This window comes from Leuciscus leuciscus, assembly GCF_965113295.1.
Source record: "Leuciscus leuciscus genome assembly, chromosome: 16".
Classification (NCBI taxonomy): Eukaryota; Metazoa; Chordata; class Actinopteri; order Cypriniformes; family Leuciscidae; genus Leuciscus; species Leuciscus leuciscus.
This window is the reverse complement of record NC_138740.1, coordinates 17,512,394-17,540,094: the sequence shown is the minus strand read 5'-3', so window position 1 is coordinate 17,540,094 and position 27,701 is coordinate 17,512,394. Positions and strand designations below refer to the sequence as shown.

General features: G+C 38.0%; 1 protein-coding gene across 4 annotated transcripts; it reads left to right on the top strand.

Moving 5' to 3' along the window:
• Positions 1-499: 499 nt before the first annotated feature.
• Positions 500-22,567, top strand: nup98 (nucleoporin 98 and 96 precursor). 4 transcript variants are annotated; one of them, XM_082140675.1, is made up of 33 exons: positions 500-671; positions 2,275-2,381; positions 3,445-3,543; positions 4,076-4,258; positions 4,378-4,517; positions 4,672-4,779; positions 4,952-5,135; positions 5,218-5,414; positions 5,532-5,651; positions 5,784-5,916; positions 6,079-6,171; positions 6,251-6,394; positions 6,963-7,096; positions 7,774-7,961; positions 8,057-8,176; positions 8,276-8,559; positions 8,897-9,010; positions 9,114-9,252; positions 10,428-10,605; positions 10,710-10,862; positions 11,826-12,050; positions 12,134-12,260; positions 12,850-13,267; positions 13,371-13,603; positions 13,742-14,011; positions 14,092-14,249; positions 17,146-17,286; positions 18,633-18,787; positions 18,898-19,119; positions 19,783-20,024; positions 21,054-21,208; positions 21,282-21,393; positions 21,572-22,567. In XM_082140675.1, exons 2-33 carry the CDS (start codon positions 2,303-2,305, stop codon positions 21,772-21,774), a joined length of 5,451 nt encoding a protein of 1,816 aa, XP_081996801.1. In that variant the 5' UTR covers positions 500-671; positions 2,275-2,302; the 3' UTR covers positions 21,775-22,567. The 4 variants fall into 4 exon arrangements, with proteins under 4 accessions (XP_081996801.1, XP_081996799.1, XP_081996800.1 ...); XM_082140673.1 differs by having other exon boundaries at positions 5,532-5,663; XM_082140674.1 differs by having other exon boundaries at positions 5,529-5,651.
• The last annotated feature ends 5,134 nt before the right edge of the window (positions 22,568-27,701 follow it).

The window sequence follows — 27,701 nt, the reverse complement described above, 5'->3', positions numbered from 1 at the left end:
TTTCGAGATTATGAAGAGATTATGCACATGAACAGTAATGATGTGCATGGATAAATCATTTATAATAAATACTGCAATATTCCTTGAAATTTGATTTCATGGTGACTTTAGCATTGGGTTATTAGCCTCCAAATGTATGATTCTTAAAAAAAAACCAAATAAAAAAAACCCAAATAAATAAAAGTAGTCTACATCAAGATGCTTTTGTAGAGGAGCTAGATTGCTTGTTTTGAACAACCAGTAAATTGACCAAATTATAGGCCTACTGGCTGCTACATGCATTTGCGTTACTGAGTTCACCAACTCTTTTCAAATGTCCAAAGGACATGTTTATAGGTTTCCAGGTCACGCATACCAACAACAACTTTTCCTGACTGAACATTTATATAAAAACATCCGCTTGGTGCGTAGCTATATTATACAAGAAGAAATAGCCTAAGCGAAGGAAATGAGCACGTGATGCGTGATGACGTCTGAGGTCTAAATATGACGCGGATTGCTATCTGTTAGCTACGTTGTTTCCCTCCATCAACACTGAGCAGAGACAGAAAGTCAGCAAGTTGATGTCCTAAACTGACAACACCGGATTCACGTTTGCCATAAATATCGAGCCTTTCGAGCGAGAAACCCATTATTGGACGTTTGGTTTAGGAATCACCGGATAATAAACGGTAAGACTGATTATATCAGCTTGTTAGACAAATTGCGTTCCAAACCCGATTGCTAGCATGTTAGCATTTCTAGCGAGCCATGTGAATTTGAAAGTGGAAACTTTGCGTATGGCATTTGTGTGGGGGACTAAATAATTCGAAAGATTTTTGACAAATGTTGTATATTAAATCGATTGATAGGAGCTCATTGACGCTTTAAATAAATGTATTTGAAATAGAAACTTTAATGTTAGCACATGACGGCTAACGTTACCTTTATTTTTACTAACGTTAGCTGCGTTGGTCCGCACTTGTTTGTACAGACTGGTTCGCTCAGGTTTAATCCGGAACAAACCAAAATATTTATGTAATGAAATGTGTTGTCGAGGTCCAGTCAAATGTCAATCATAGAACCATAAAGGAAATTTAAATAACAATTCAAACAGGCCGTAAATTCACTTGCACATGACATTTCTGGCGCTCAACGTTGCTAATAGACATTGTTTTGTCTTCTCTGAAATTGTCAAAAAAACAATTTCATTAACATGTTTAAAATATTATGATTTACTTTTCGGATCCCTTGTTACCAATTAATGCCACATTTTGAATTATTTTATGCCATGCTATGGTCGCTACTTGTCTTGAATTACAAATAAAAACATGGCAACTGACTTTTCAAGGCACATCATATGTAACGTTAACTGTTTTGAAATGTATATTTGTGCTTTCATATTTCTCATGAAAGCTCATTTGTTTCTGTATGGATGTTTCCACAGTATGAAAATGTGAATTATGCAAAGGCAGTATTCATTTAAATACTTATGTTCAACTAGTCTTTGTGTTTGTGTAATTGTAAAAAAAAATATAATAAAAAAATGCTGCTTGGTAAAAAAAAAAAATATATATTTATTTTATATATAAGTATCTAATATAATATTTTATATAATATATATAAGTAGCTAAATATAAAGAATAAGTTGGGAGACTAAGTAGTAGTATGTAAACTAATTCTTTGAAAACATAAATGGATCAGTTTATATTAAAAAGTCTACATTTTACATATGTTTTATGTTTTGTATCATTTGATACATCAGGCTTGCTTGTATAGTGTCAAGTTGTGAGAATATGGAGTTTATATATGAATACATGAGGCCCAAACTTAGCAAAAAATTATGCAATTTGCTGATATTTGTTTAGCAAAACATAATTCAATGCAGTACAATGATGATTAAGAGATGTACAAAAAAACATTATTAAAAATCCTGATGTATCATAATTGATATGTAACATTATTTTTCAACAAAAAAAAGGCCTAAATGGAAAATCAAGTAAAAAGTGAAATGAGCTAGTTTCAGTACTATGCCACTCTTTGTAAGGCAGTCGACTTCATGCTTTTGTCACTTCCTAAGTTCTTATAAGACAATCAGACAGGCAGTCATTCCCAGCAGTAATCCATAGCAGGTACACCTTTCAGAAATATTTATTGCAACACTCGGCATTGTATTGAACAAAAGAATGGTGTGACGCCTAACCGTTTAAGTATTTTTAATGGATTGATGTAAATGTAAATCAGATGAAGTGTATTTTGCTATTCTAGACCTGAAAGCTCTTCTCTTTTGTGTAGACATATGCAGGCTCTATAGCAGTGCAAGATGTTCAACAAATCTTTTGGTGCTCCCTTTGGGGGAGGGACAGGAGGATTTGGGACTTCTTCTACATTTGGGCAACAAAGTAAGTTAATATGTGTGCTGAAGTATTTCATGTAGGGCTGAACGATATGGACAAAATTTCATATCTCGATTTTCATGCCAGATATCTCGATATCGATACAATACGATATGACTACGGGTTCGGTGAAAACCAAGCATTTCTCAGAAAAATAAAAAGATCATAATACAAAAAAATGTGGAAAGTATAGTTTATTTTAGGTTTCAAACATATAAATTCACATAAGTACTAAAAAAACAATACATTTAGAGTTTGTAAAATACACACTGATGTCTATGGAAGAGGTAATAATAATCCTTTCCATTATAATTCGACACGTTTTATTCATATCAGATACACATTGTGTAAGTAACTTCAATGTTTACTCTATTCTATTCCCAGTTCACCAGCCACTTACTTTTAAGTATTTCGGGAGAATGGATGAATTCTCGTGTTGTAAACATTGAGGTTGTAAATCCAACAGATCCGATTCTCTGAACTGCGTCTGCGGCACAAACTAACACGGCGGCGCCCATCGCGCATACAGCTCAACTAACGCGATCGTTATAAAGGTGTTTAAACAACAATATACTTCCACTTGCATGTATTTGACAATCGGAATATCAGATATTTCATGCTATAGCTAACACATTTGTGAATATTCTGAATAAAAAAGGAAAAATGACGTAAAAGCAGATCATCATTCATTCAGCGCTGTTGCTGCTGCGGTGTATCACGTGACAAGCAATGATGCGTCACCATGGAAACGCCGCCCCCCCCCCTCACAATATAGTTCCCACGTCCCTGGTACTAGTGTGTGCGCGCTGGCTTTAGTGGTGCATTCAAGGGCACTCGTAAAACTGATGTTTGTTGTGACTGCCAGAGTTGTATGCAGGGCGAGCGCGGAGAGGGGAAATCTATATCGTTGCTTTTTTCGATAGTAATATCTTGAAAGTTCATATCTAGATATAGATACGATAACGATATATCGTTCAGCCCTAATTTCATGTTTAGAGAAATGAGAGAACCAATAATTAATACTGTACAGAGACAAAGTAAGAATTTTTTTTCCTACCTTTGTCATCAGATGCTGGGTTTGGAGCAACAGGGGGCTTTGGATCTTCAGCGTTTGGTACGGCAAACAACACAGGAGGAGGACTGTTCGGGACCACCCAGAACAAGCCAGGTAATGCGGAATCTTTAAATACTCAAATAATTAATCACTTTAAGAATTAATTGAGTTGATATAGTGATTTTAAAAAATATATGTAAATAGCTTTTTATTGATGGATACGCTTGTATTTGAGACTTATCTAAGATTTAAGCATTAATTGAGTCAGTGTGGAGGCAGAGGCAACCTGCATGAACGCATTGGTGTGTTACAAAACCAGTTCTCACTGATTTAAGCACTGCAGGTTAAGACAATGAGAATATTTTAAATGTTAGTCTTTTGCAAAATAGAGCGTGAATACATAAATGAATGGTGACTTGAGCTGTAATGGAACAAAATAATATTTGCTGTTGAGTGAGTCATCTTAGAAGTGAATTTGCTGTGAGTCAAGTTGTGACTCGCTGAGAAGACTTCTCTGATAATTACTGATTTGAGGATGGTTTGGAAGGAACACTTAATAAGAATCACTGATGTTCTACACATAATATGAGTGGTCCCGTAAGAAGCTTGTATTTGGTCAACAGTGTCATTTGTGTTTGTCCTCAAGGTGGTCTCTTTGGCTCAAGCACTTTCAGTCAGCCTGTCACCTCCTCCACCAGTAGTGGGTTCGGGTTTGGTGCCCCTAGTGGCACATCAAACAGCCTTTTTGGAAGCACCAACACCGGAAGTGCAGGACTGTTTTCCCAGCAGAATAATGCCTTTGGTGCCAACAAACCAGCCTCGTTTGGCAGTAAGTTTCCTGCTGAATGTCTGTGTAGATAAATGTGTTTTTTAAATAATTTAAGTGTCTTGAATTAAAAGATTAGCTTGGAAACAACGCACTAAATAACTGTTTGAATTGCTTTGCAGCTTTTGGTACCAGCACCAGTAGCGGTGGATTGTTCGGGACAACCAACACAGCATCCAACCCATTTGGAGGAGCGTCAGGCTCTTTGTTTGGGGCATCAAGTTTCACTGCTGCACCCCCTGGCACAACAATCAAATTCAATGTTCGTTTAGACATGATTACACTTTTCATATATATATATATTTTTTTTTTCTTCATGGATGCACGTTGAGCTACCTGTTTTTCATACAAGTTTTTTTTTTTACCTAAATCTCTTGTTTTTTATTTATTTATTTTATTTATTTTATTTTTTACAGCCACCAACTGGTAGTGACACAATGGTAAAAGGTGGTGTGACAACCAGCATTAACACCAAACACCAGTGCATCACTGCAATGAAGGAATATGAGAACAAATCCTTAGAGGTAGGATGGATTCTCACTTTGTGGTAGTTGTTTTAGTACGTGGCGACCTACTGAAGAAATTGTCACAATCACAGTGCAGAAAACAGAAAATGTGTAACAAACCTGTTGTCTAGAGTTTTGAGGATTTGGAGCCATGATAAAATATCTATACCTTTTTTTTCCTTGATCTAAGGAATTGAGGTTTGAGGATTACCAGGCTGGAAGGAAGGGTCCTTCAAACCCCATGGCAGCTGGCACAGGTGGTCTCTTTGGACCGACAGCCGCAGCTACTCCCAGTACTGGCACTGGACTCTTTGGCTCCTCAGCTCCAAACACTGGCTTCAACTTCGGCCAGAACAAGACTTCATTCGGCACGAGTAAGTACCCTAAGAATTGGTTTGGTTTGGTTTAGTTTTTTGTTGTTGTCTTGAATATGTGTGTTAACTTCTTGCACTGCAGGCACTGGGGCATTTGGGACAACCACAGGAAGTTTATTTGGCCAGCCGCAGCAACAACAGCAACAGCAGCAACAACAGCAGCAACAGCAGCAAGCTTCCAGTCTCTTCAAACCATTTGGCTCAGCCACCACCACCCAAAACAACACTTTCTCCTTTGGCAACACCAATACCATGGGCCAGCCCAACACCAGTACTATGGTGAGTTCCTGCATATGTACTAAATATCTCCAGTCGGCACTGGTTTACTAAACTGATCTTATTAATCTAAAATCAGGTTAATTCAGTGTTTAATACATTAATTTCATTTCTAAGCAGGGGCTGTTTGGCAACACGGCTGCCTCTCAGGCTGGAGGACTTTTTGGAAACACTAACACGAGTACCGCCGCAGGCTTTGGCACAGGAATTTTCGGTCAAACTAACACCGGCTTTGGGAATGTGGGTACACAGGTGATTTCTGAAGAGGCTACAATTAGCTGTTTTTTTCAAAAGTCAATTGTCAGATTTTCACCATGTCATTTTTTTTGTGAATTTTTTCAAAATGATTAACTTGTGTCTTTTATTTCACAGAATCTTTTTGGTAATAAGCCTGCTGGATTTGGCACCACCACCACTAGCGCACCCTCCTTTGGCACAGGCACTGGTCTGTTTGCAAATAAGCCTACACTCACTCTAGGGGCTAACACGAACACCTCAACCTTTGGTGAGTCTTTAAATAAAGTTGTTTGATGTTAATGCTGATCAGTATTTTCTGCAATCAAATTTTGTCGTCTCTGGTTAAAATGATGCCCATCACTTTCACAACCAGTTCACTCCTAGATTTGATCTAGAAATTAAATGGTTTTTATTTTATTTTTTATTTAAGGATTTGGTGCAACTGGGGCTGGTGGGGGTCTTTTTGGGAACAAAACTGCTGCAACAGGACTGGGAACAGGATTGGGAACTGGCTTCGGAGGAGGTATGTTTTAGGGTGCTAGTTTTTTTTAAAAATGTTGTTTGAGAATTAAAACCTTCTGAGTATTTATCTGTATTTTCAGCTGTAGGAGCTGGCCAGACGTCATTGTTTGGGAACAACCAGAACAAGCTGGGCTCCACCCTGGGGTCAATGGGCACCTTCGGGACTGGAGGCTTCAACACCGGAGCCAATACTCTGAATTTTGGTGCTCCTCAACAGCCTGTGGGTCAGTGCAAATGCTTCATAAATGATTTCATTCCTAAAACTGGTTTAAATCATTAGGGGTGGGAATCTCCAGGCACCTCACGATTCGATTCGATTATGATTCAGAGGGCTGCGATGCTAAAACAATTATCGATCTTTTTTGTGTGTGATTACTTGGTACATTTAAAGCAAAGTATTTATGATGACCCATAAAGAATTTGCGTCCAATACATCCTATATTAATTTTATTAATAAAACAAATGGAAGTGATTTGGCAAGTCAACTGTAAGGTTACATTTGCCAGCATATGTCCCAAAATTGCAAAGAACCAACAGGAAAACAAATGTGTGCCTGTACTAGCAGCATACTTGTAGTATATGAATACAAACTTCAGCATATTCTGAATCTCTAGCATTTAATAATAGAACCAACATCCTCCTGTTATGTGCAATGAGCAATATAATCCTTCTGACAAAAAACAAATAAACATTTTGCTGTAGAAAAATCACAAACATCTTTCGTTCAAAAATATAGAATTATGTACCAGCAGCTCATAAATAAATAACTGGTATACCGTGTTTTGTTCACAGCTCTGACTGACCCCAGTGCAGCAGCCGCTCAGCAGGCCGTCCTCCAGCAGCAGATCAATGCATTGGCCTACTCTCCTTTTGGAGACTCACCCCTCTTCAGAAACCCACTGTCGGACCCCAAAAAGAAGGAAGAGGTTTGATTTTTACAGTTTACATGGTAGGGCTGCACAATTTGGTGAAAAAAATAATTGTTATTTGATTTAAAGGGAAAAAAAATCCAGTTTTGATGTTTTTTTTGTAGGGCTGCACAATTTAGCCAAAATTTGATTTGATTTGATTAGCCAAAATGAAAATGATACATCTATATGCCTAAAAAATAAAAACACATTATTAAATGTTTAAACTTATTGCTAAATGAAAATAAAAAAATACTGTAAAAATAGTGTATGAAAGAATATAGTTATATTTTGTTTTCCAACTAAAATGACGTTGCTATATTTATATATCTTAATTTCTACATTTTTAAATGTTTAACCATCAAACAGTTGTTTTGACTAAACAACAACAGGCAGCCCTTAAAACTTATCTTTTGTTGATAAGCACTTCTCATTACAAGTTTGGGAAGATGGTTGGTGCATGTTGCATTCCCAATTGCATGTTAAAGTGACCCAAACTCAGAGCATATGCAGAGTTCTTGTGAAGCAGCATTTACTGTGAACCATGGAAAAAGAATGCAATGTTCACTCGCACTTTTAGTTTTAATCATTAATCATGCTGCCCTACTTTTATTGAGCCACTCACTAATTTAATAAAACATCAGAGACCATTTGGCACAATATATGCACTGCTAATATATCTTCTCCTTCATTAGCGTCTCAAGCCCACAAATCCAGCTGCCCAGAAAGCCCTGACTACCCCTACTCAATACAAACTGACCCCTCGTCCTGCCACCCGTGTGCGGCCCAAAGCTCTTTCCTCCTCTGGCTCCTCCAAATCTCAGCTCTTCGATGGGCTTGATGATGATGAACCCTCTCTTAACAATGGAGCCTTCATGCCTAGGTAAGAGCCTGATGTCATAACTGTAGCTATACTTATTGCACATGTAGGTCAAAAGATGTAGTGCACTAACTAAAGTGTTCCTGTCTGCATTTTAGGAAGAGCATAAAGAAGCTTGTGTTGAAGAATCTGAATAACAGCAGTCTGTATAATAACTCTGTGAACAGAGAGGTTGATGATTTAGCCTCCCCTTCAGAGTACCCACAGAATGGGCTCAGGTGAGTTGACACTAGTTTTCAACCGTTTTGATGTGAAGTAATATTTTGCAGTCATTAAAGAGGCAACCACAAATTTAATGTTTTCCTGTCACACTTCAGTCTGAGTATGGATGATGGAGAGACTAGAGAAGTCACTGTGGAGAGAAGTGGGGAGGATGATCTAGAGGTTTCCAAGTTCTACACCAACCCGATCACCAAACCCATTCCACACGGCCAGCCAAGCCCCTTGCTACAGGACACCATCTCGGAGTTCAACATGCGGGGAACTGCCAGTCATCGCAATGGCTTGGAGGCCAGCAGTGAGGAGATCTCTCTGGCTGAGGATTCCATTCAGGAGGAAAGAGATGAGGAGCTGGAGGCTCAGAAACCTCCTCACCCAGCTGGTACGCTTGTCTCAGTTGATGTTCCTTAAAACATACACCCCCAGTTTCACAGACAAGGCTTAAGCCTAGTCCCAGACTAAAATGCAAGTTTGAGCTGTTTTAACTGAAAGTAACTTGCACTGACAGATCTTAAAATACATCAGTGCCATTGTCTTGTCTCAAGATGCACACCAGTAATTTTATTTTCTAAGGCACGGTTATAAAAGCTACTTAAATACCCTAATTAAACTAAGCCCTAATTCTGGCTTAATCTAAGCCCTGTCTGTGAAACCGGGCCACAATGTGTTTGATGGGCTAGAAATCTTATTCTAATCCTTTTTATTCTGATCTCTTTCAGGTATAGTTCTTTGCCGTGTAGGCTACTACACCATCCCATCGATGGAAGAGCTGGGAAAGATGTTGAATGAAAACGGGGAGTGTATTTTGGAGAACTTCACTGTTGGCAGAAAGGGTAAAACTATTGCTTGAAGCATCACCATGCAAAAGAACAAATGATATTCCAAGTAGCCCACCAGTGGAGCATGACATAATGTTTTGTTGTTGTGGTTTTGCAGGCTATGGGTCCGTTTTCTTCTCTGGTGAGGTGAATCTTACCAACATGAACCTGGATGAGATTGTGTACTTCCGGCGTAAGGAGATAATCGTGTACCCTGATGACAAAGACAAGCCTCCTGTTGGAGAGGGACTAAACAGGTAATCTCAGGATTCAGCATTGCAAGCATTTCACTTGCATTTGTGACTTTAAAATGGATGTTCAAAATGTAAATGTATTTTGAAGCGTGCTGCATGTTTGTGACTAAAAGGGCTCCCTTGCAGGTCCTTGAAATGTCAATTTAGTTTTTTTTAAATCGAAGATCATAAAAATTCTTAAATGGTAAAACAAACTTTTTGGTTATCTATTTCATTGGTCTTAAATTTGGGAATGGAAAAACAGAAATCAAGATACAGCCTACTGTGATTATTAAACTTCAAAAGGCTATGATTTCATTAAATAAATATTAGCGCTGCATGTTTCAAAGTAAAAACGCGACGCTGTTGCCCATTCTACGAATCTATGAATACTGTGTATTTATGCCAAATCAATTTTTTTTTATGCAGCCTAATAAACCTGCTGCTGTCTGTCATTAATGTTAATAAAAGAACAAAAGACAAAGAGAAAATCACTCACTGCTCTTGACTGAATAACTTTTGTAGCTTTAATATGGATTAATCTATATTCAATTTATAATTTATGCAGTGAAGACTATGCAGTGTTTGATTATTCAGTTTCTGTATACCTCAGTAACCTGTTAGACCTACCTGACAATCTCAAAGCATTGTTCAAAACTAAAACAAATTTTTTTTGGTACATTTTAGCAGGGCAGGCAAAAATCTGAACAGGCCCGTGTGTGCCAGTTATAAAAAAAAAACTTGGTGTTGAGCCCTGATATATTAAAGGCACAGCTAAATGTGACATTTATTACAATTGGTTTATGTGAAGATAGTTTTAAGTTCACTTAAAAGTAAAAAAAAATGTAAAGCCAACTAAATGTTACAATTGATAGCTTTCAATTATACTATGTTGAATGGCTAAAAAAAAGTTCAGTATCAGTGATACTAGACTACTAGTGCTTAGTAAAAATATGCCATTAAACAAATTTTAAAGATACCATATCTGTTGTTTCTACATTATTTTGGATAGTCAATGTCCAGTCAAATGGAGTCTATTGTAAAAAATATATATATATATATATATATATATATAAAGATTTAAATCACTTTTTTTATCTGAATCGGTTTTGCATCCTCCTCAACCACTTCTGTCACTGTCTTTGAAACAGCACTTCTCCTTATTAGTTCAACATAACATTGTTTTCTGTTACATGCAGACGTGCTGAAGTGACTTTAGATGGTGTGTGGCCCAATGACAAGACAACGTGCTGTCAGATCAAGAGTCTAGAGAGGCTGAATGAGATGAACTACGAGGGCCGGCTCGAGGCAGCCTCGCGCAAACAAGGTGCCCGCTTCTTGGAGTACCGACCCGAAACTGGATCCTGGGTCTTTGAGGTATGAGCGCCTACACCAAGTGCTCCACTTTGCATCATTTTATTTTCTGAACTGTTGTCATGTATAATAAATTGTGAGAATGTAACTGAAATCTCCTTTTACAGGTTGCCCACTTCTCAAAGTATGGCCTGCAGGATTCTGATGAAGACGAGGAAGCCCCCCCGACCAAGCTGGACCTGAAGAAGCTGAAGACAGGAGGCCCCCCTGGGATCTCACAGCTTCCACTGACCCAGCAGCAGATGGCGCCACAGGCTCAGGTAGACTGAGGAACGCACTGAGTCTGACACACATTGGTCTCCGGGGGCCACTCAAGTTCACTCATACCTGCTGTGCCCCCCACAGTCCAGATCTACACTAGCAGCGGGGAGAGAGCAAAGAGTTTTAGTGGTTCAAATGCTTTCCAGCTGTGATGCAAAGAGATCGGAAGTTATGGAAATGCTGTGCACATTTTAAATATAAGTTTAAAAAGGAAGATCATATAACAAAGGGAGTTGCCTTTTATCTAATATTTATAGTTCGTAAAGCTGACTGTTCCCCTTAGCAGTTGAAATTAGAAGGTGCTTTGAGTGTAAAGACTAGATCTTAAATTTTTCAGTGGAATATAATTTGTTACACTTGCATAAATGAAACTTTTACTTTCAAACACAATAAAAAAGGGTGATTCTGAATGTGTTTTAAGTGGAATAAGATGCAGCCAATCATTATTATTAGTGTATTTAATTATGCTTGGTTTTGTCGTTGCCAAAATAAAAAGTATATTTGTAGAACACGGGCAAAGAATTTGCTTGACCAGATGTATTTTAGCATTATTTTTAACAGGTGATTTGAGGAACATTACATGCAATGATTAAAAGTGTGTCTGATCTGAGATATTCTACAGATATGAGCCTGTGGGCTTTCAGAATGTTTTGAAGTATAGCAGTGAAACATAAAATGTATGAAAGACAGTGTGTGAATCTTTGATTTTGTCTTGTATTTCATTGACAAATAAACGTACAATAAAGATAAAATGTTTGTGTCAGGACATTTAATGGGTACGTAATGCTTCATAGCAATGTTTTGATTTGGCAGCAACTAGATCCTCGATGCCTGCCAAGTATTTGGTAAAAATGTTGGTTAACGGTCTGTCAGCATCAGTTTAATGATGATGCAGACCTGTACTCTGCACTCGGATCAAGAACAAAAGACTTGACTTGATCTCTTTGTGTGCATATGTGTAGAGTACTGCAGTACTTGAGCTGCTCAGCCGTGTGTCGGAGTTGGACAGTGACATGGCCGACATTACTCAAGAGCACCCCGCGGACAGTGTTTTGGGTGAGGAGGATGGAGAGAGAACTACTTTGGAGGAGAACAAGCTGAGATCTGAGACTCCTGTCGAGCATGAGCCCGTGTCTGTATCCAGCCAGATCGCTTCCTCAATGGGCATCAACCCTCATACCTTACAGGTAGCGTGCGTGTAATTGAGTCATCGATTTGCAAATATGTTGTGTTCTGATATTTTAGTAACGTTGATTTGTGTTCCACACAGATTATGAAGGCCTCTCTCTTTGCAGAGGATGATGAATGTGACTTGTTTCAAGAGCATGGTTCTTCGAAGCTCATGCTGGATGTGGCTTCCCCCAAAGTTTTGCTTTCTGGACCTGGTCGGCCATCAAGTATGCCACTAATTCATTAAATGCAGTTTACAAACATTACCGGTCAAAGGTTTTGGAATAATTTATAGTTTTTAATGTGTTTAAATGAAATCTCCTATGCTCACCAATGCTGCATTTGTTTGATTAAAATTGTATATTTTAAAAGTTTAATTTATTATTGTGATGGCAAAGCTGAATTTTTAGCAACCATTATTCCCGTCCTTTAGGTTCAAATGATTCTTCACAAATGATTCTAATATGTTGATTTGGTGCTCAATTATAATCTCATATTATTGGTACTCAATTATTAATAATGGTTCATATCAATGTTGAAAACAGTTGTACTCCTTTATATTTTTGTAGAAATCATGATACTTTTCAGCATGACAATAACTTTGCCATCACAGGAATAATGTTTTCAAATGGAAAAGTTTTTTTTTTTTTTTTTGTAATTTCCTATATTAGTTTTTACTGTATTTTTTTTATACAAACAAATGCAGAATTGGTGAGCATTTGAAACTTCTTTCAAAAACATTATCTTCTCATGTACTGTACTTGTGCAAAGTGCACTTCTTTGAACATGTCTGATATTACGGCTTTTCCATTGCAGTCGGAGCCCTGTTACAAACAAAGTTCACCGCAGGTGGAGGGCTTTTTCCCCAGTTCCCAGAGGCTCCTTTTGGAGGAATACCTCAGAGGCTTAGCAAGACACTGGTGTCTGAAGCCCCATGGCCATCATTGGGTCCATCCTTCATGTTGCCGGCCCCTACTCCAGAACCTACGCTTCGGACCATCGGGGCCCGTAGGCTAGGTGGGCCAGTACCTCTGGAGGGCTCCGTAACTGTAGGGAAAGGGCGTTTACTGATGGACGCGGCTCTGTTCAGAGGCCGGTCTTTCAGAGTGGGCTGGGGTCCCAACTGGACACTGGTGCACTGTGGAGATCAACTTAGTGTCACAGAAACAATGAAGGAGCAGGCAGCAGAGAGCATCGGTTTTGGCTTCTTACCCAAACCAACCAAGAGCAAACAGTAAGTTTAACTTCTTCATAGTTTATCATCACAAATAAAACTTGCCTTATAAGAGCGACAGAATGTTTCTCAAAGTAATTTTCCCATATTTGCATCATACCAGGATCACTGAAAGTCTGTTTAAAGTGCGTATGGAGCAGGTGGTCGGCCTGGAGCACAAGCAGTCGGCTGAGAGCCTTGCTCTTTACCACAGGCCGCTGGAGATCAGTCTAAAGCACAGCACAATCAACACAGAGGACTCCTGTCCTTTCATTCAGCCAGCGAGAGGAGTGGACGCTCTGCATGGTTATGCAGAATGGATTGTGGAGGTCAACAAAGATACAGGAGGAGGGGATGGTATGAAGTTATTTTTATTTTTTTGTATTGTGTGTGTGTGTGAGACAGTGAAATCTTTTAGTGTTATAAAAGATTTCAATTTCATATAGTTCTGTTATAAAAGCATATATCATAAATAATTTTGATCTTCATCATTAGCTGGTCTGGCCCATTGGCAGCAAATTTGGACTTTGTGTGCTGCCCTGTGGGGTCGTCTTGGTGACCGAGATGTGGAGACTGAGCAATACTCGGACTACCAGCGACAGCTTGAGAGGCGGAGGAGCTTCTCACACTGGCTCTCTGTAAGTGCAGCCGAGTGTATAGAGGAGGAGGTGGGCCGGGCTCTTCAGCGCAACCACGCTGAGGCTGTATTCAGTTACCTTACCGGCCACTGCATAAGCAAGGCCTGCAAACTGTCCCAGAAGAGTGGTGAGTGTACACACATTTTTTTTTTTCTGAATGCACTCAGCAGCATTAGTGGTTTTAACAAAGGCTGTGTGTCTTTATAGGGGACCATCGCCTTTCACTGATGTTGTCTCAGGCTGTGGGCTCTCAGTTTTGTAGAGATCTACTGGCTCTGCAGCTCACTGACTGGAACAGGATGCAGACAGACTCCTTCATAGAAGAGGAGAGGCTGCGAATCGTTGCTTTGCTTGCAGGCAAACCAGTAAGTAAAAGAGTGGGGGCAGCAGTTTGTAAATTGAATGTGTGAGGCTTCCAATTATTACAAAACAGCTTGTTATGCTGCTTGGATTATTATTATTTTTACAATGTTATTTTAATTTACACTCACCAGCCACTTTATTAGGTAGACCTTGTAGTACCAGGTTGGACCACCTTTTGCCTTTGGAACTCTTTGTGGCATAGATTCAACTAGGTCCTGGAAACATTCCTCAGAGATTTTGGTCCACATTGACATGATAGCGTCACGCAGTTGCTGCAGATTTGTCGATGATGCGAATCTCCCGTTCCACCACATCCCAAATATGCTCTATTGGATTGAGATTTGGTGACTGTGGAGGCCATTTGAGTAAAGTGAACTCATTAGCTACGTTTACATGCAACCAAATAATCCTTTAGTAATCGTATTCAAAAGCCTTCATTTAAACACCTTAATCGATCCGAATGAAGTTTCGATTGGATTGAAAGGGGTGGTTTATTCCTTTTCTAATCCAATCGAGAGAACGTGTAAACACTTAATCGGATTGAAAATTGAAACTGAAAGCACTGCGCATGTGCAATGATGTTGAAATAGCGTAATGACGTCTGAGGCGCGGAACGAGTTGTTCTTGTACGAGCTGTGTCCCGTAATTCTGAAATTCTCTTTTCATTCCGCGTCTGTGAAGTGGAGCAGGACAACGTCCCACCAGTCCTTGTTTCGGATTCTCATCCACAGACGGGTGGTTTTGGGTGCAGGGAAGGGCATTTTTACCGCATGATAAATAAGCAGTACGGCATAACGGTTCATATGCTCATTGTCTCCAAATTATGACCAGAAATGGGTTGAATATTAAGTTGCTGTTTAAAAAAAATAAAGAACCAATGTTGGAGAATAGTTAGTATGTGCGAACAGCAGGAAACTGTATATTTGTGCAGTGTACGCATGTCAAAAAATCTATTCCGATTTGAAGCTTGTGACAAAAACATCGCACATCAACCCGATCACATGTTTAGTGTTCATGTAAACGCTATGTTCGGATTCCTCAAGCGGAATGAATTCAGTCCCATTGAAACAAAAGTTGTGCATGTAAACATAGCCATTGTCATGTTCAAGAAACCAGTTTGAGATGATTTGAGTTTTGTGACATGCCGCGTTATCCTCCTGGAAGTAGCCATCAGAAGATGGGTACACTGTGGTCACAAATGGATGGACATGGTCAGCAACAATACTCATGTTAGCTGTGGCGTTTAAACGATGCATACGATGGTACTAAGGGGCCCAAAAAGTGCTGAGAAAATATCCCCCTTACCATTACAACGCCAGCACCAGCCTGAACTGTTGATACAAGGCAGGATGGATCCATGCTTTCATATTGTTTATGCCAAATTCTGACCCGCGTCTGAATGTTGCAGAAATCCAGACAGATTTCCAATCTTCTATTGTCTAATTTTGGTGAGCCCATGTGAATTGTAGCTTCAGTTTCCTGTTCTTCTCTGACAGGAGTGACACCGGTGTGTTCTTCTGCTGCTGTAGTCCATCTGCTTCAAGGTTCGACGTGTTGTGTTCAGAGATGCTCTTCTGCAGACCTCAGTTGTAACAAGTGCTTATTTGAGTTACTGTTGCATTTCTATCAGCTTGAACCAGTCTGGCCATTCTCCTTTGACCTCTGGCATCAACAAGGCAATTTCGTCCAAAGAACTGCCACTCACTGGGAATTTCTCTTTTTTTGACCATTCTCTGTAAACCGTAGAGATGGTTGTCTATCAATCCCAGTAGATCAGCTGTTTCTGAAATACTCAGACCAGCCCGTCACGCACCAACAACCATGCCACTTTCAAAGTCACTTCAATCACATTTCTTTCCCATTCTGATGCTCAGTGCATTTAGGCATGTAGACAAGTTCAAACTGAGTTGCTGCCATGTGATTTGCTGAATAGATTTGTCTTAATGAGCAGTTGAACAGGTGTACTTAATAAAGTGTCTGGTGAGAGTATTGTCATAATTATAAACGCACTGGTTTATAGCGCAAAGAGTTTTACCCTTTACCGCACTTTATTCTTCTACTTATTTACCTATAGTGGCTAATTAATCTGAAGTCTCGCACATTCACAGAAATTGGCTTGCTTCTGCGTTGAAAAATAAGGTGGATACAGTTTAGTGATTTGTAATATATCAAAATAAAATCGATATCATCATGTGGCTTCGTATGATTGTCAAATCATGCAGTGTGTAATTTATGTGCTACCGGCTCCAGAGTGGCACTGCTCATCCACACGTGTAACAGCCCACGATACAGTGCTTCAGCTTCTTAGAACAGTTTGGTGAATCAAGCCAATCTGAGACGCCCAAAACACCAGACCACGGATACAAATGGCAGATTTTCACTCTGAAACTGGCCATGCATACATCCATTTGCTGACAATCCATCCAAATAAAAACTTGATGGATTAATGTTTGAAAATAAAGAAATTAAGATGTAAATATTAGTATTGTAATAATTTTAGAGTTGTATTTTAAAGAACAACTCTAAAATTACAATACTAATATTAACATCTTAATTTCTTTTTAGTAAATATTCAATTTCATTTACAGTACAGCAGTTAAAATGTTAGTGCATTTCTTTTGTTTCATATATTTAATAATAATCAGTATTATTATTTACACTGAATTGGTCAAAATTCAAGATTCACCCCATTCGTTTAAATATTTGTTTTAACCCCCCCCCCCCCAAAAAAAATTACCCCACTCATTCTGGAGTGATTCATTCTTTCCAAATATACTGTAGCTATTCAAGTCATCTGGTAAACATTCCAGTATTTCTTATATAGTATTTCAGCAATATATAGTGCAGAAAAGTAAAGCCTTTTCGTATAGCCCTAATTTGTCATTTATTTTAATAAAGGTGTGGCAGTCAACCGACAGCGTTATAAACGTGTGCTCCGAGCTTGACTGGAAGCGGTGTGTTGCTGTTCATCTCTGGTACATGCTGCCTCCCACTGCATCTGTAGCTGATGCTCTCGCCAAATACGAGTCTGCATTTCAGGTACCTCACATCACACAATTTCTGAAAGCTATTTTAGTTTTTTTTTGTTGTTGTAATTTCTCATCTGCTCACCAAGGCTGCATTTATTTGATCACAAATACAGTAAAAATAGTAATATTGTGAAATGTTATTACAATTTTAAAATGGTTTTTTTGTATATTAAAATCTGAATCTTAATATGCTGCTTTGGTGCGCAAGAAACATTTATTTTTAACATTAGCTATGTTACCAAGTAGCAAATTTAACTGCTTTTTAACTCATTAACTTGTTTCCTTTGTAATTTATGCACGTTGTCTTACCAGATACGTTTTTTTTTTTTGTAAGATTTGATTAATCCTTGCTGAATAAATGTTTAAAATAATAATAATCTTACTGAACCCCCAACTTTTGAACTTGTTGTTGTTGTTGTTTTAAACATTAAAATCCCGTAGGCAACTTTTTTTTTTGTTTAATGTCAGTAAGTGTTTTGGAAGAAATATATTTACTTCCAATAGAATTACCATGGCAACTTGTCACAACAAGACCATAGCTTGCTTAAAGACCATGTTTTAGCAGCTTCCTGTTGAGAAATGCCACTGATTCTTGATCAACTGTGTAATGACGTTAAAGGGTTAGTTCACCCAAAAATTTAAGTTCTGTCAATGACTCACCCTCATGTGGTTCCGAACCCATAAGACTCGTTCTTTGAAACACAAATTAAGTGTTTTAAGTCCCTCCATTGACAGTACACAACTACCAATTTGACGCTTCAAAAAAATAGTCCCCTGAAGAGACATTATAGATTTATGATGAACAGATTTAATTTAGGCTTTTATTCACATAAAAACATTCATCAACTCACAAATCAGTTGTGGTAAACATAAGCTCAAGCATGTTCTCTTGACTCTTGAGAACCAATGAGGTTCATTCTCATGTGTTACGCAGCACGTTTGAGCTTCAGCAAGAACCAATGAAAGCATGCATGGTTGAGCCTCTGTTTATGTTAGCTGGTTTGTGAATGAAAGCTTAAATTAAATCTGATCATAATATAAAGCGATCATGTCCATTCAGGAAATTTGGACTAAACTACTTGATTTATATGGATTAGTTTTATGATCTCTTTATGAAATTTGAGGCAACAAAGTGGTAGTTGCATGTATTGTAAATGGTGGGCCAGAAATCTGATTTCATTAAAAAGATCTTCATTTGTGTTTCAAAGATGAGTAAAGTCTTATGGGTTCGGAACGACATGAGGGCGAGAAGTTGATGGCATTTTTTTTTTTTCACTTGGGTGAACTAACCCTTTAAGAGTGTGTGGATAAATTATATATTTTAAAATTCTGTATTTTATTTTGTATGCTTTTCAGGGTTCAGAGGAAGTGAAAAGGTATGCTTGCCCTCCTTTACCTCCCTATGTAGATGAACTTGAGTTGTTGGGATTGGATGAAGAGATGGATGAGACTGAATCCAAAAAGCCACTCTATGACATCTGCTTCCACCTACTTAAACTTTACAGTGACAGGTTCGTAATCACGTCCTCTTTGATTCCTGTTTTTTCTTTGATGGTGATGTCCATAGGCTGTCTATGTATGCAGGCTGATTTTGCTCTTATACTATTTCCCCCCTCATAAGGCATTACAGCCTACAACAGCTACTTGATCCCAGCACAGTAACTGCTGATCATCTGGACTACCGGCTGTGCTGGCACCTGTGGAACGTGTTGCAGGCTCTTAACTACAATCACCTGTCCACCTCATGCCAGGGCTTGCTGCACAGCAGCTATGCTGCCCAGCTGGAGAGTGCGGGATTTTGGGAGATGGCTATCTTCGTGCTGCTGCACATACCGGACTCTGGGTAAATGGCGGCTCTGTTCTGAGTACTCATTTAGTTTGTGATAGTTTTTATATTAGCATGAGTTGAGTGACTGTACGTACGTGATACTGTTGTCAAAAGTACCGACTTCGGTATCAAGTTGGTACTGAATTTTTAAAAATGTGACCATTTTGAGCGCTGTTGAGCAGATTCTTAAACGCCTCTCATTGGCCATTCTTCACTCGCTCAACATGCATGTCTCTGATTGGCCATTGTGTTCACTCGCTCAACATCTGTCTGTGATTGGCTACAATGATCAACGCTTCAAAAACATGTTGTGTATCTTCACCAAGCGCTTGCACAGATACACACAGGAGCGTTTAAAAGCAGGTGTCTATCAGCGGATCCCTAATATAACAGCTGATAGACTGATCCACTGATAGATCTGCCTGCTTTCAAACGCTCCCGAAGAGCGTCAAAGAAGAGTGGCAAAGACATTAATTTACGACATGTTTTTGAAGTGTTGATCATTGTAGCCAATCACAGACATATATGTTGAGCGTGATCACGACCAATCAGAGGTGTTTAAGAATCCGTTCAAGAGCGCTTAGTTTTTTAAATTTCAGTACCGATTTGGTACCGAAGTCGGTATGTTTGACAACACTTGTACATGTGTTGATTCCTATTTTATGTAATTGTGTGCAGACGTAGAGAGAGTGCTGTGCGGGAGATGCTCAACTTACACTGCCCCCTTGAGGAGACAGAAGAGTCAATGGAGAAGGAGCAATTTCTTATTGAAAAGTTGCTGATTCCCATCCATTGGATCCATCAGGCCAAGGCCATCCGTGCCTGCAGAGAGGGAGATAAACATCGTGAAGCCTTGCACCTTTACAAGGCCGGCCACTGGAATCACTGCCATCGGCTGGTCATCCAGCACCTGGCCTCAGGTTAGAATAAGCCAAAAACACACAAACTATTTATGCCTCAAATACATATTGTGTGTGTGACAATATAAACAACGCTTATTAATTTTGGCTGCCATTTCTACAAGTATTCACACTGGCCCTTTACAGTGCAACTATCTTGTACAGTCAGTCACACTATACTTTTCGTCCCATTGACTTCTATTCATATGCATGCAAACGCAGGATACGGGAAACACAGGCGCATTGAATAATACGGGTTTGATTAACTCATCTGCGAATTTGTATTACGTGAAGACGTGTGACCACTAAAAGATGAATCTGTGATGGCATGACCTCAGAAGTTTGTAGTGTTGCAGAAAAGTGGAGTAGATTTTTTTTTATTTTTTTTTTTATTGGATTTGTTGAATTTATGTTTCTAAAAAAGATGCCGCAGAGTGTAACGTCATATCAACTGTTGCAGTGTCTGAAAAAAGCTGCATGTTCAAAGTCTAGAGTGACCATCTCATAAGAAGCTTTGTCGCTGAGCCTTTTATTTCCCTTTCACACCAATCTTTTGAAATATAGGGTTTAATGCAGTGCTCGAAGTGGGCATCTTATCACATGTCGCCGGTACTCTGACTATCCAAACCCCTGAATGCGATTTCAAACGAGGTTTACTCCCTCCAGAACGCGATTCCAAGGCAGCATCGGGAGTCCCGGCACTCCCCCGGGAGTGAGCATTCCTTTAATGTACACTTTGAGCATTCCTTTAATGAAATAAAGTAAAATAAAGGAAGGAACTACTAACCCATAATTTGATTAAGTCTGAAACTGGATGATTTAAGCAGTTTCTAGCTAAACGTATGGTTTGTTTAGTTTAAAATGCCATTTGGATGTAAATTTGGTCCCCAGCTCATGAAAATTAGACTATAGATTTTTTGGAATTATGGCCAAACTGCTCACAGTTTAACTCAATTAACATATTTCCTGTATAGAACTTCCTGTAAAAGTTAAATGCATGCCTGCCCTGAAAACTGGCCTAAAGCTATCTTCCTTTCTTTTTTTCCTCAGACTGCATAATTAATGATAATCATAAGTACCTGTTGGAATTCCTGGAGGGGTTGGCAGTGCCAGAGCGTAGTGTTCAGATTCAGAGCTGGGACACATCTGGGCGGGTCTACCTTGATTACATCCATGTCATCCAGACACTGCAGGACATCCAACAGGTAACCTGCTGCTGCTTCAGGAAAGTATGTTGCTTCAGTAGAATAAAAGTTTAACGTGATCTTGTATCTATAGGCTGAAAGCCCAGGTTATGCGCTGGAGCGACTGCATACTGAGGTGACGTCTCTCTGTGGGAGAATAGAGCTCCTCCCCTGCTCCAAAGCTAAAGACAGACTTGCCCAATCAGGTCTGATATTCTTTTCCTCTGTTTTGTTGGAAAATTATACTGAAATAATGTTGCTGAAAAGCTTTCTTTGTTAATTTATGGGCTAGAAAACCAGCTTAAAACCTTATTGGATTGATTAACAATATGAATCCTCACAATTACTGTAGAATTGTAACCTTGGTTATCTCTTGCCTTATAGAGATGGCCAAACGTGTGGCTAACATCCTCCGAGTGGTTTTGAGTCTCCAGCAGGGTGGTGAAGGCACCCCGGATCCCCGACACATCCCTCTTTGCCAGCTTGCTCCACACATTGGACGTCTACCCATGCCGGAGGACTATGCTTTAGAGGAACTCCGCAGCCTTACTCAGTCTTACCTGCAAGAGTATGTTATCAGTCACTGAATATCAAGATATAGGTTTCTCGATCAGTTATGCAGAAGTAACTTGAGTCTTGAGTGGAATTACCTTCAGCACTCCAATTATATGGCTGTTTCAGGCCGTGGTTGAACTTTCGATGCATATTTAGGCACAATACTTGTGAATAAAGCATTCCTTTGTGTGTTTGTGTAGGAGCTTTTTTTTTTTTTTCAAATCCTGTTTTGTAGTCATAGACATGATGAGAGAGTGTCTTTTATAATTAAAGTATCTATTTGAATACATCTGTGGATTTAATCTGCCTAAGATACTCAGAAGGAAAATGCCAGATATGAGAACTCTACATTTTTCTATTCAGTTACATTGTGAAGTATCATCTGGTCCATTCAAAGGTTAAATATAATATTGTTGAATTTAGGGCCTACCTTATACAATTCATAAAGACATTTAAAAAGGGAGAGTTTTCTTTTGACCGTTCTTTTCAGTCATAGTGTTTTTAAATCTTAGTGTGACCATGTGTTGTAACCTTTTGTAAGTACAGTATTTTTATTGTTCCCATGGACTGCCTTAGTCTATAAGTTGCAAGCGTGCTTCTGTGTAAATGATAAGGTTACTCAGCCTGTAATGTTTTTTTTTTTAAGAGATTAAGAATTTATTTAAAACTAATCTCTCCTCACAACAAAAATATGGCAAAACATAACACAAAAGTTTGGGCATGTCTATTTTTGTAGGGTTTTCAACATGTTTATCTGGAAAACCTTATTGTTAAAGGTTTACCTAATGTAAAACTAAATAAATTCAATGCTATTGATCAAAGAAAGTTCATAGAAATTTATTTTGTGTTTCGTAAGTGTTCAACAATATGTGACTGGCGATTCTTATAAAACTTTGATCAAAGTCAACCTGACATCTCTTCTGACTAGGATAGGGTTTCGCTGATGTAATTACATTACAGCATTATGTGAACCCTTCATCCTCTGTGTTTTTTTTTTTTTGCAACAAATGCCCCAGCCTCTAGTAATGTGCTTGTGTCATGTAAGGTTTCTTTTCTAAACACATTGTAAACCTTAAACTTGGTTTATGACAGATTATGCTTCAGATAATTAAGGTTCTGCTCTTTGAATGGGTGCGAGTATTGCTGTGCATGAATGTGCTTAATTTTTTTAAATGTAAAACTACGAATAAAATACTTTGAATTTCTAAAGGAAATTTTACGTGTATTTTATGAAGAGTGGGGTAAAAAAAGAAGCCTGAGAGCTGTTAAAAATGCATACAAATTCATATCAGCATAATAGTCTAAGTTGCAGAATTTCTAAGTATTTGACAGGTGACAGGTCCTACCTTTAACGGCAGAAATACGACCTGAAGATAGAGAGATAGATACTTTCCCTCAAAAGTGGTCTTAGTTTCCTCTCAGTTCTCGTCTCCACTCTTCAGTCCCACGCATGTTTACTACAAGTAACGTTAGCCTACCACAACTACCACGAGACATATTTTCAGACACTCGAGTCGACTACCAGTACTCCAGTATCAAGGCTAGTAGTGAAACTCTTCGTCATCGCTTAACTACCACACCACACTTCTCTTGCCTCGCGAGTTGCGCATGGATTTTGCGCTGCTGCTTGGTCTCAATACGGTACTATGGGAATGTCTGACAAATCCTGCATCTGCCTTCACGAGACCACAGAAGAGTTTTGATTCCTCATTCACGCCACAAAATGAATCCACGTGTCATTTGGGCTTCTTTCCATTTGATTGCCACCATTGGGTTTATTCCAGGTAAGGGTGCGCTCTTTTTACGAATGTTTATTCAGGCTTCCAATTAGGATTTTTTTTGTTTTCATCTATATGTCGGCTATATATTAGTTTGAACAAGATCATATTACTTATTGATATAACCGACATTATAGTGTCTTAGTCTATGAGTCAATGACGCCTACATTTTCTGTCCGATATCGGACATTGCATTCTTATCAGTTAAAAAGGGTTTAAATGCATAAAAAGTGCATTTTGATATATGCACAAATGTGCACATATGCACAAAATATGACAAAATACCATATGTACCTCTCCCATGTTTGTATTCACTTTACATTTTCAAAAAGCATTAGTTATTTGTAGTTTTTCTGTTATTTAAAGTGTCAAAATATCATGTGGTGCGACATTCCGGGCATAAATGCTGTTTTGGAAACGTCTTTGAAATTAATCTTAATGGCACGATTATTTGGCATGATTTCCAAAGTCTTTTGTAATCCTGTACAAAATTGCAAATCATTTGTTTTACATTTCCATCATAATATACAAACAAACGTTGTCCGATGATGTCCATTTTTATGATATTGACCATCAAGAAACTACCACTTTGGGATTTTTATGTTCAAATCCATTCAAAGACAGGAAATTGCATTATACCAATTTGCCAAGGACCCATGCAAGCAGGTTTGTAACTCTCTCTAAAAAAAAAACCTTTTTACCGGAGCCATGGTATTGTTACCACATTTTGGATATCATGTGTTAAAAACAACAACAATGAATATTAAGTTATTTCTACATACACACACACACACACACACACACACACACACACACACACACACACACACACACACACACACATATATATATATATATATATATACTTTTTGTGGGAGGATAGCTTGTTTTGTTTTGGTGGCCAATTCTGTGCCTGTAAATTTCGACTGAATTTGAAAATATCATGTGGTGTTACCACTGCAGAGTGTTTTCCATGAATGATATATGTCCTAGATTGGCAGGTTTTGTGCTTTTATATTCAATTAATGGTTTATATACATAAAGTACTTTATTTTAGTATCATTTTTTGAATGCAATTTACATAAAAAAAATACATAAAAAAATTTATTTCAGACAATTTATGTTCAATCTTTGTACAATATGAGAAAAATGCAAAGTAAATAATTAAGAGCACGTAATTTCAGTTTGGATATTGTGCATTTATAGTACCTATAAATAAATAAATAAATAAATAAATAAGAACTATTTTTAAAATAAAAATCAGATTTTTACCAGATTTTACCAAGCAAAGTAAAAACCGCTGGCCATAGGCAGTTAATTCTGACCCTGCAGCAAGAGCGGAGTTACACCTTTCTATGGGAATATATAGTACACTGAAATTTATTCCTGTGATCAAAGCTGAATTTTCAGCATCATTACTCCAGTCTTCAGTGTCACAAGATCCTTCAGAAATCATTTGAATATGCTGATTTGCTGCTCAAGAAACATTTCTGATTATTATCAGTTCATATTTTTTTGGAAACTGTGATGCATTTTATTTGTCAGGATTCTTTGATGAATAGAAATTTCAAAAGAACAGCATTTATTTGAAATACAATCTTTTGTAACAGTAAATGTATCTTTTGATCAATATATATAATATATATTTTGATATATAGGCTATTATATATATATATATTTGTTAGAAAAAAATTCTGTCAAGTTAAATGAAATGTTGCACTTATGTTTGCACAATGTGATTTTTATATAACAATTTTTTTTAGAAAAGATTTATTCATGAAAATTCAGTGAAATTTTAAAAGAATCTGGTTTAAATCTTTTTTTTAAATGAAATGTATTGTTTATTGATCTATTTAAATAGATTTAAATAGAAGTCTCTTGTCATTTGGAGCGACCACTTATCATGTGGCATGACCAATAATAGCAATAACTGTATTAAATAAAAAATAAAATCTAGGCTAATTTCTGTGGCTGATTTCAAATATGAATCACTAATACAGTATTCTTAAGTAAAAAAAAAAAAAAAAAATGCAAATACTTTATTTCTAAACACTTTAATTACGGAGAACTTGTAAAAAAAAGTTAAGCATGTTAAGGAAATTAATTGACTTTTTTTGAGGCTACTGCCAATTCATCTATATGAAAAAACACTAAAATCACTTAATTTAAAATGTAAATATGAATTTATGTGTATACAACATTCTTAATGTTTGAACAATTGCAATAGATATTATTTTTTGTATTTTAAAATTGGCCTGTCGAAAATCTATACATCATTGACCCCTATACTGGCTATAGGCTAAGTGTTTCTGTGTATTATATGTAAAACATTTTTTTGTAATAATTGCAACTTTTTGTCCTAGAGTTTATATTTAATTTGCTGTTGAGATTATGTTTTTGTCTGTCTGTTTTTTTTGGTAGATTTAGTCACATAAATGTGAATTCTTAAATAATACACTTATTCAACTTTATACTTTATAACTTTATATTATAAACGTTTATAATTCCTTAGAGGCATGTAAAGATCAGCAGTCCCGGTATTACCCAGAATTTCTATTTAATTCCCTTTGTAGGTGCTTTTTTTCAATTGTTATTAATTATGCAAAATTGGAACTCCTATGATTGGTTCCTGGTTTCCACACACATCCTAGGAAACTTTAATAACTTGTAATGTAATGTCGCATGTATTATTTAAATTTACTGTCTTAAAAGTGTATTTCTATCTATGGCAGTTGCCCAAATAGGAACCCAATATATGACCCACAGAGTCCTTGAAGCATTTTTGCATTTTGTCTAAAGAAGCAACTTTGACACCAGTGTTTTTGGACACAAGAATTTGATACTTTCTGAACACTTGCTGCCCAGTTCATGCTGCAGGACTGCAGCGCTGCCAGCTGGATCTCACACATCCTTTTCACACCACAGCCTCCATTTTTAACTTTCATTAGAGCGCTATTTTGTCTGGCACTTGAAGTGAATTGATTCGCCAGTGAAAGCGCTGACCACTCTCATCCTCAGAGAACAGGAGGGGGTAATTGAGTAAAACGTGCTTGTTCACTAGTTCCCCTGCTGCACGCAGTGTGGCCATAGTTCAGTCAAATATATGGACTGCAGTTTGAAAGGTTGTTGTAGCTCTCCTATTACTGGCGCTTTTTGATAAAGCATGCTCGTTCATCGGGGCGTCCTGAGCTGGCAGCCAGACAAATCCAAGTGTCAGCAAGAATCAAGGGGATTTGGGAAATCAGTACAGGAAATATTTTAATTTTCTTAGACATAAAATGCTAGTAAAATAGTGGTGTGGTGGTATTTGTCCAGAATTATTATCATTGAGAGGGCAACATCACTGACTATAGAATGAAAAAGGGTCTGATGGGCTTATTGCCATAAATAAGCTTAGATGCCTCAAGTGCTCAGATTATTCTTTATCAGCCCTAGACACTCACCAAACTTTTCCATCCCAAACCACCAAGCTCATTAAGGATGTGAGGATAGCCGTTTTACTCAATATACTCAAGGAACCACCATTTGACTTTGTGCCTTAATTGATTAATCAAGTCAAGTCACCTTTATTTATATAGCGCCGGTATGGAGACGGGTTTGTTGAGGATCAGTGCCGATGGCTGTCGTGTCGATGAGGACTTCACAGGGCTGATGAGGCTGGCACTTCAGGGATGCGTCGTGGATGGGTCCAGGTGCAGATCCACCATCTGATCTGGATACGGCTCGGATCCGGCTGACTTCAGTAAACCTCGGAATAAACAGAAAGACTAACATTAGTGTAGATGCCATTTTTCTTATGATGTAATGAGTACATCAGGTGTTATAGGAAGTGTCCCCGGTTCCGGCTGACCTAATCTATGCAGCCTAATAATCATTTTACTGATTTGAATAATAGAAATGTAATGTTCTATATGAATGCCAGGTAAAAGAGAAGCGTTTTTAGTCTAGATTGAAACTGACAGAGTGTGTCTGCTTCCCGGACAATGTTAGGAAGACTGTTCCAAAGTTTAGGTGCTCAATAGGAGAAGGATCAACAGCCTGCAGTCGATTTTGATATTCTAGGTATCAGTTGGCCAGATTTTTGAGATCGCAATAGACGTGAAGGACTATAATGCGTTAAGAGCTCGCTCAAGTACTGGGGAGCTAAACCATTAAGTGCTTTGTAAGTAGTCAGCAATATT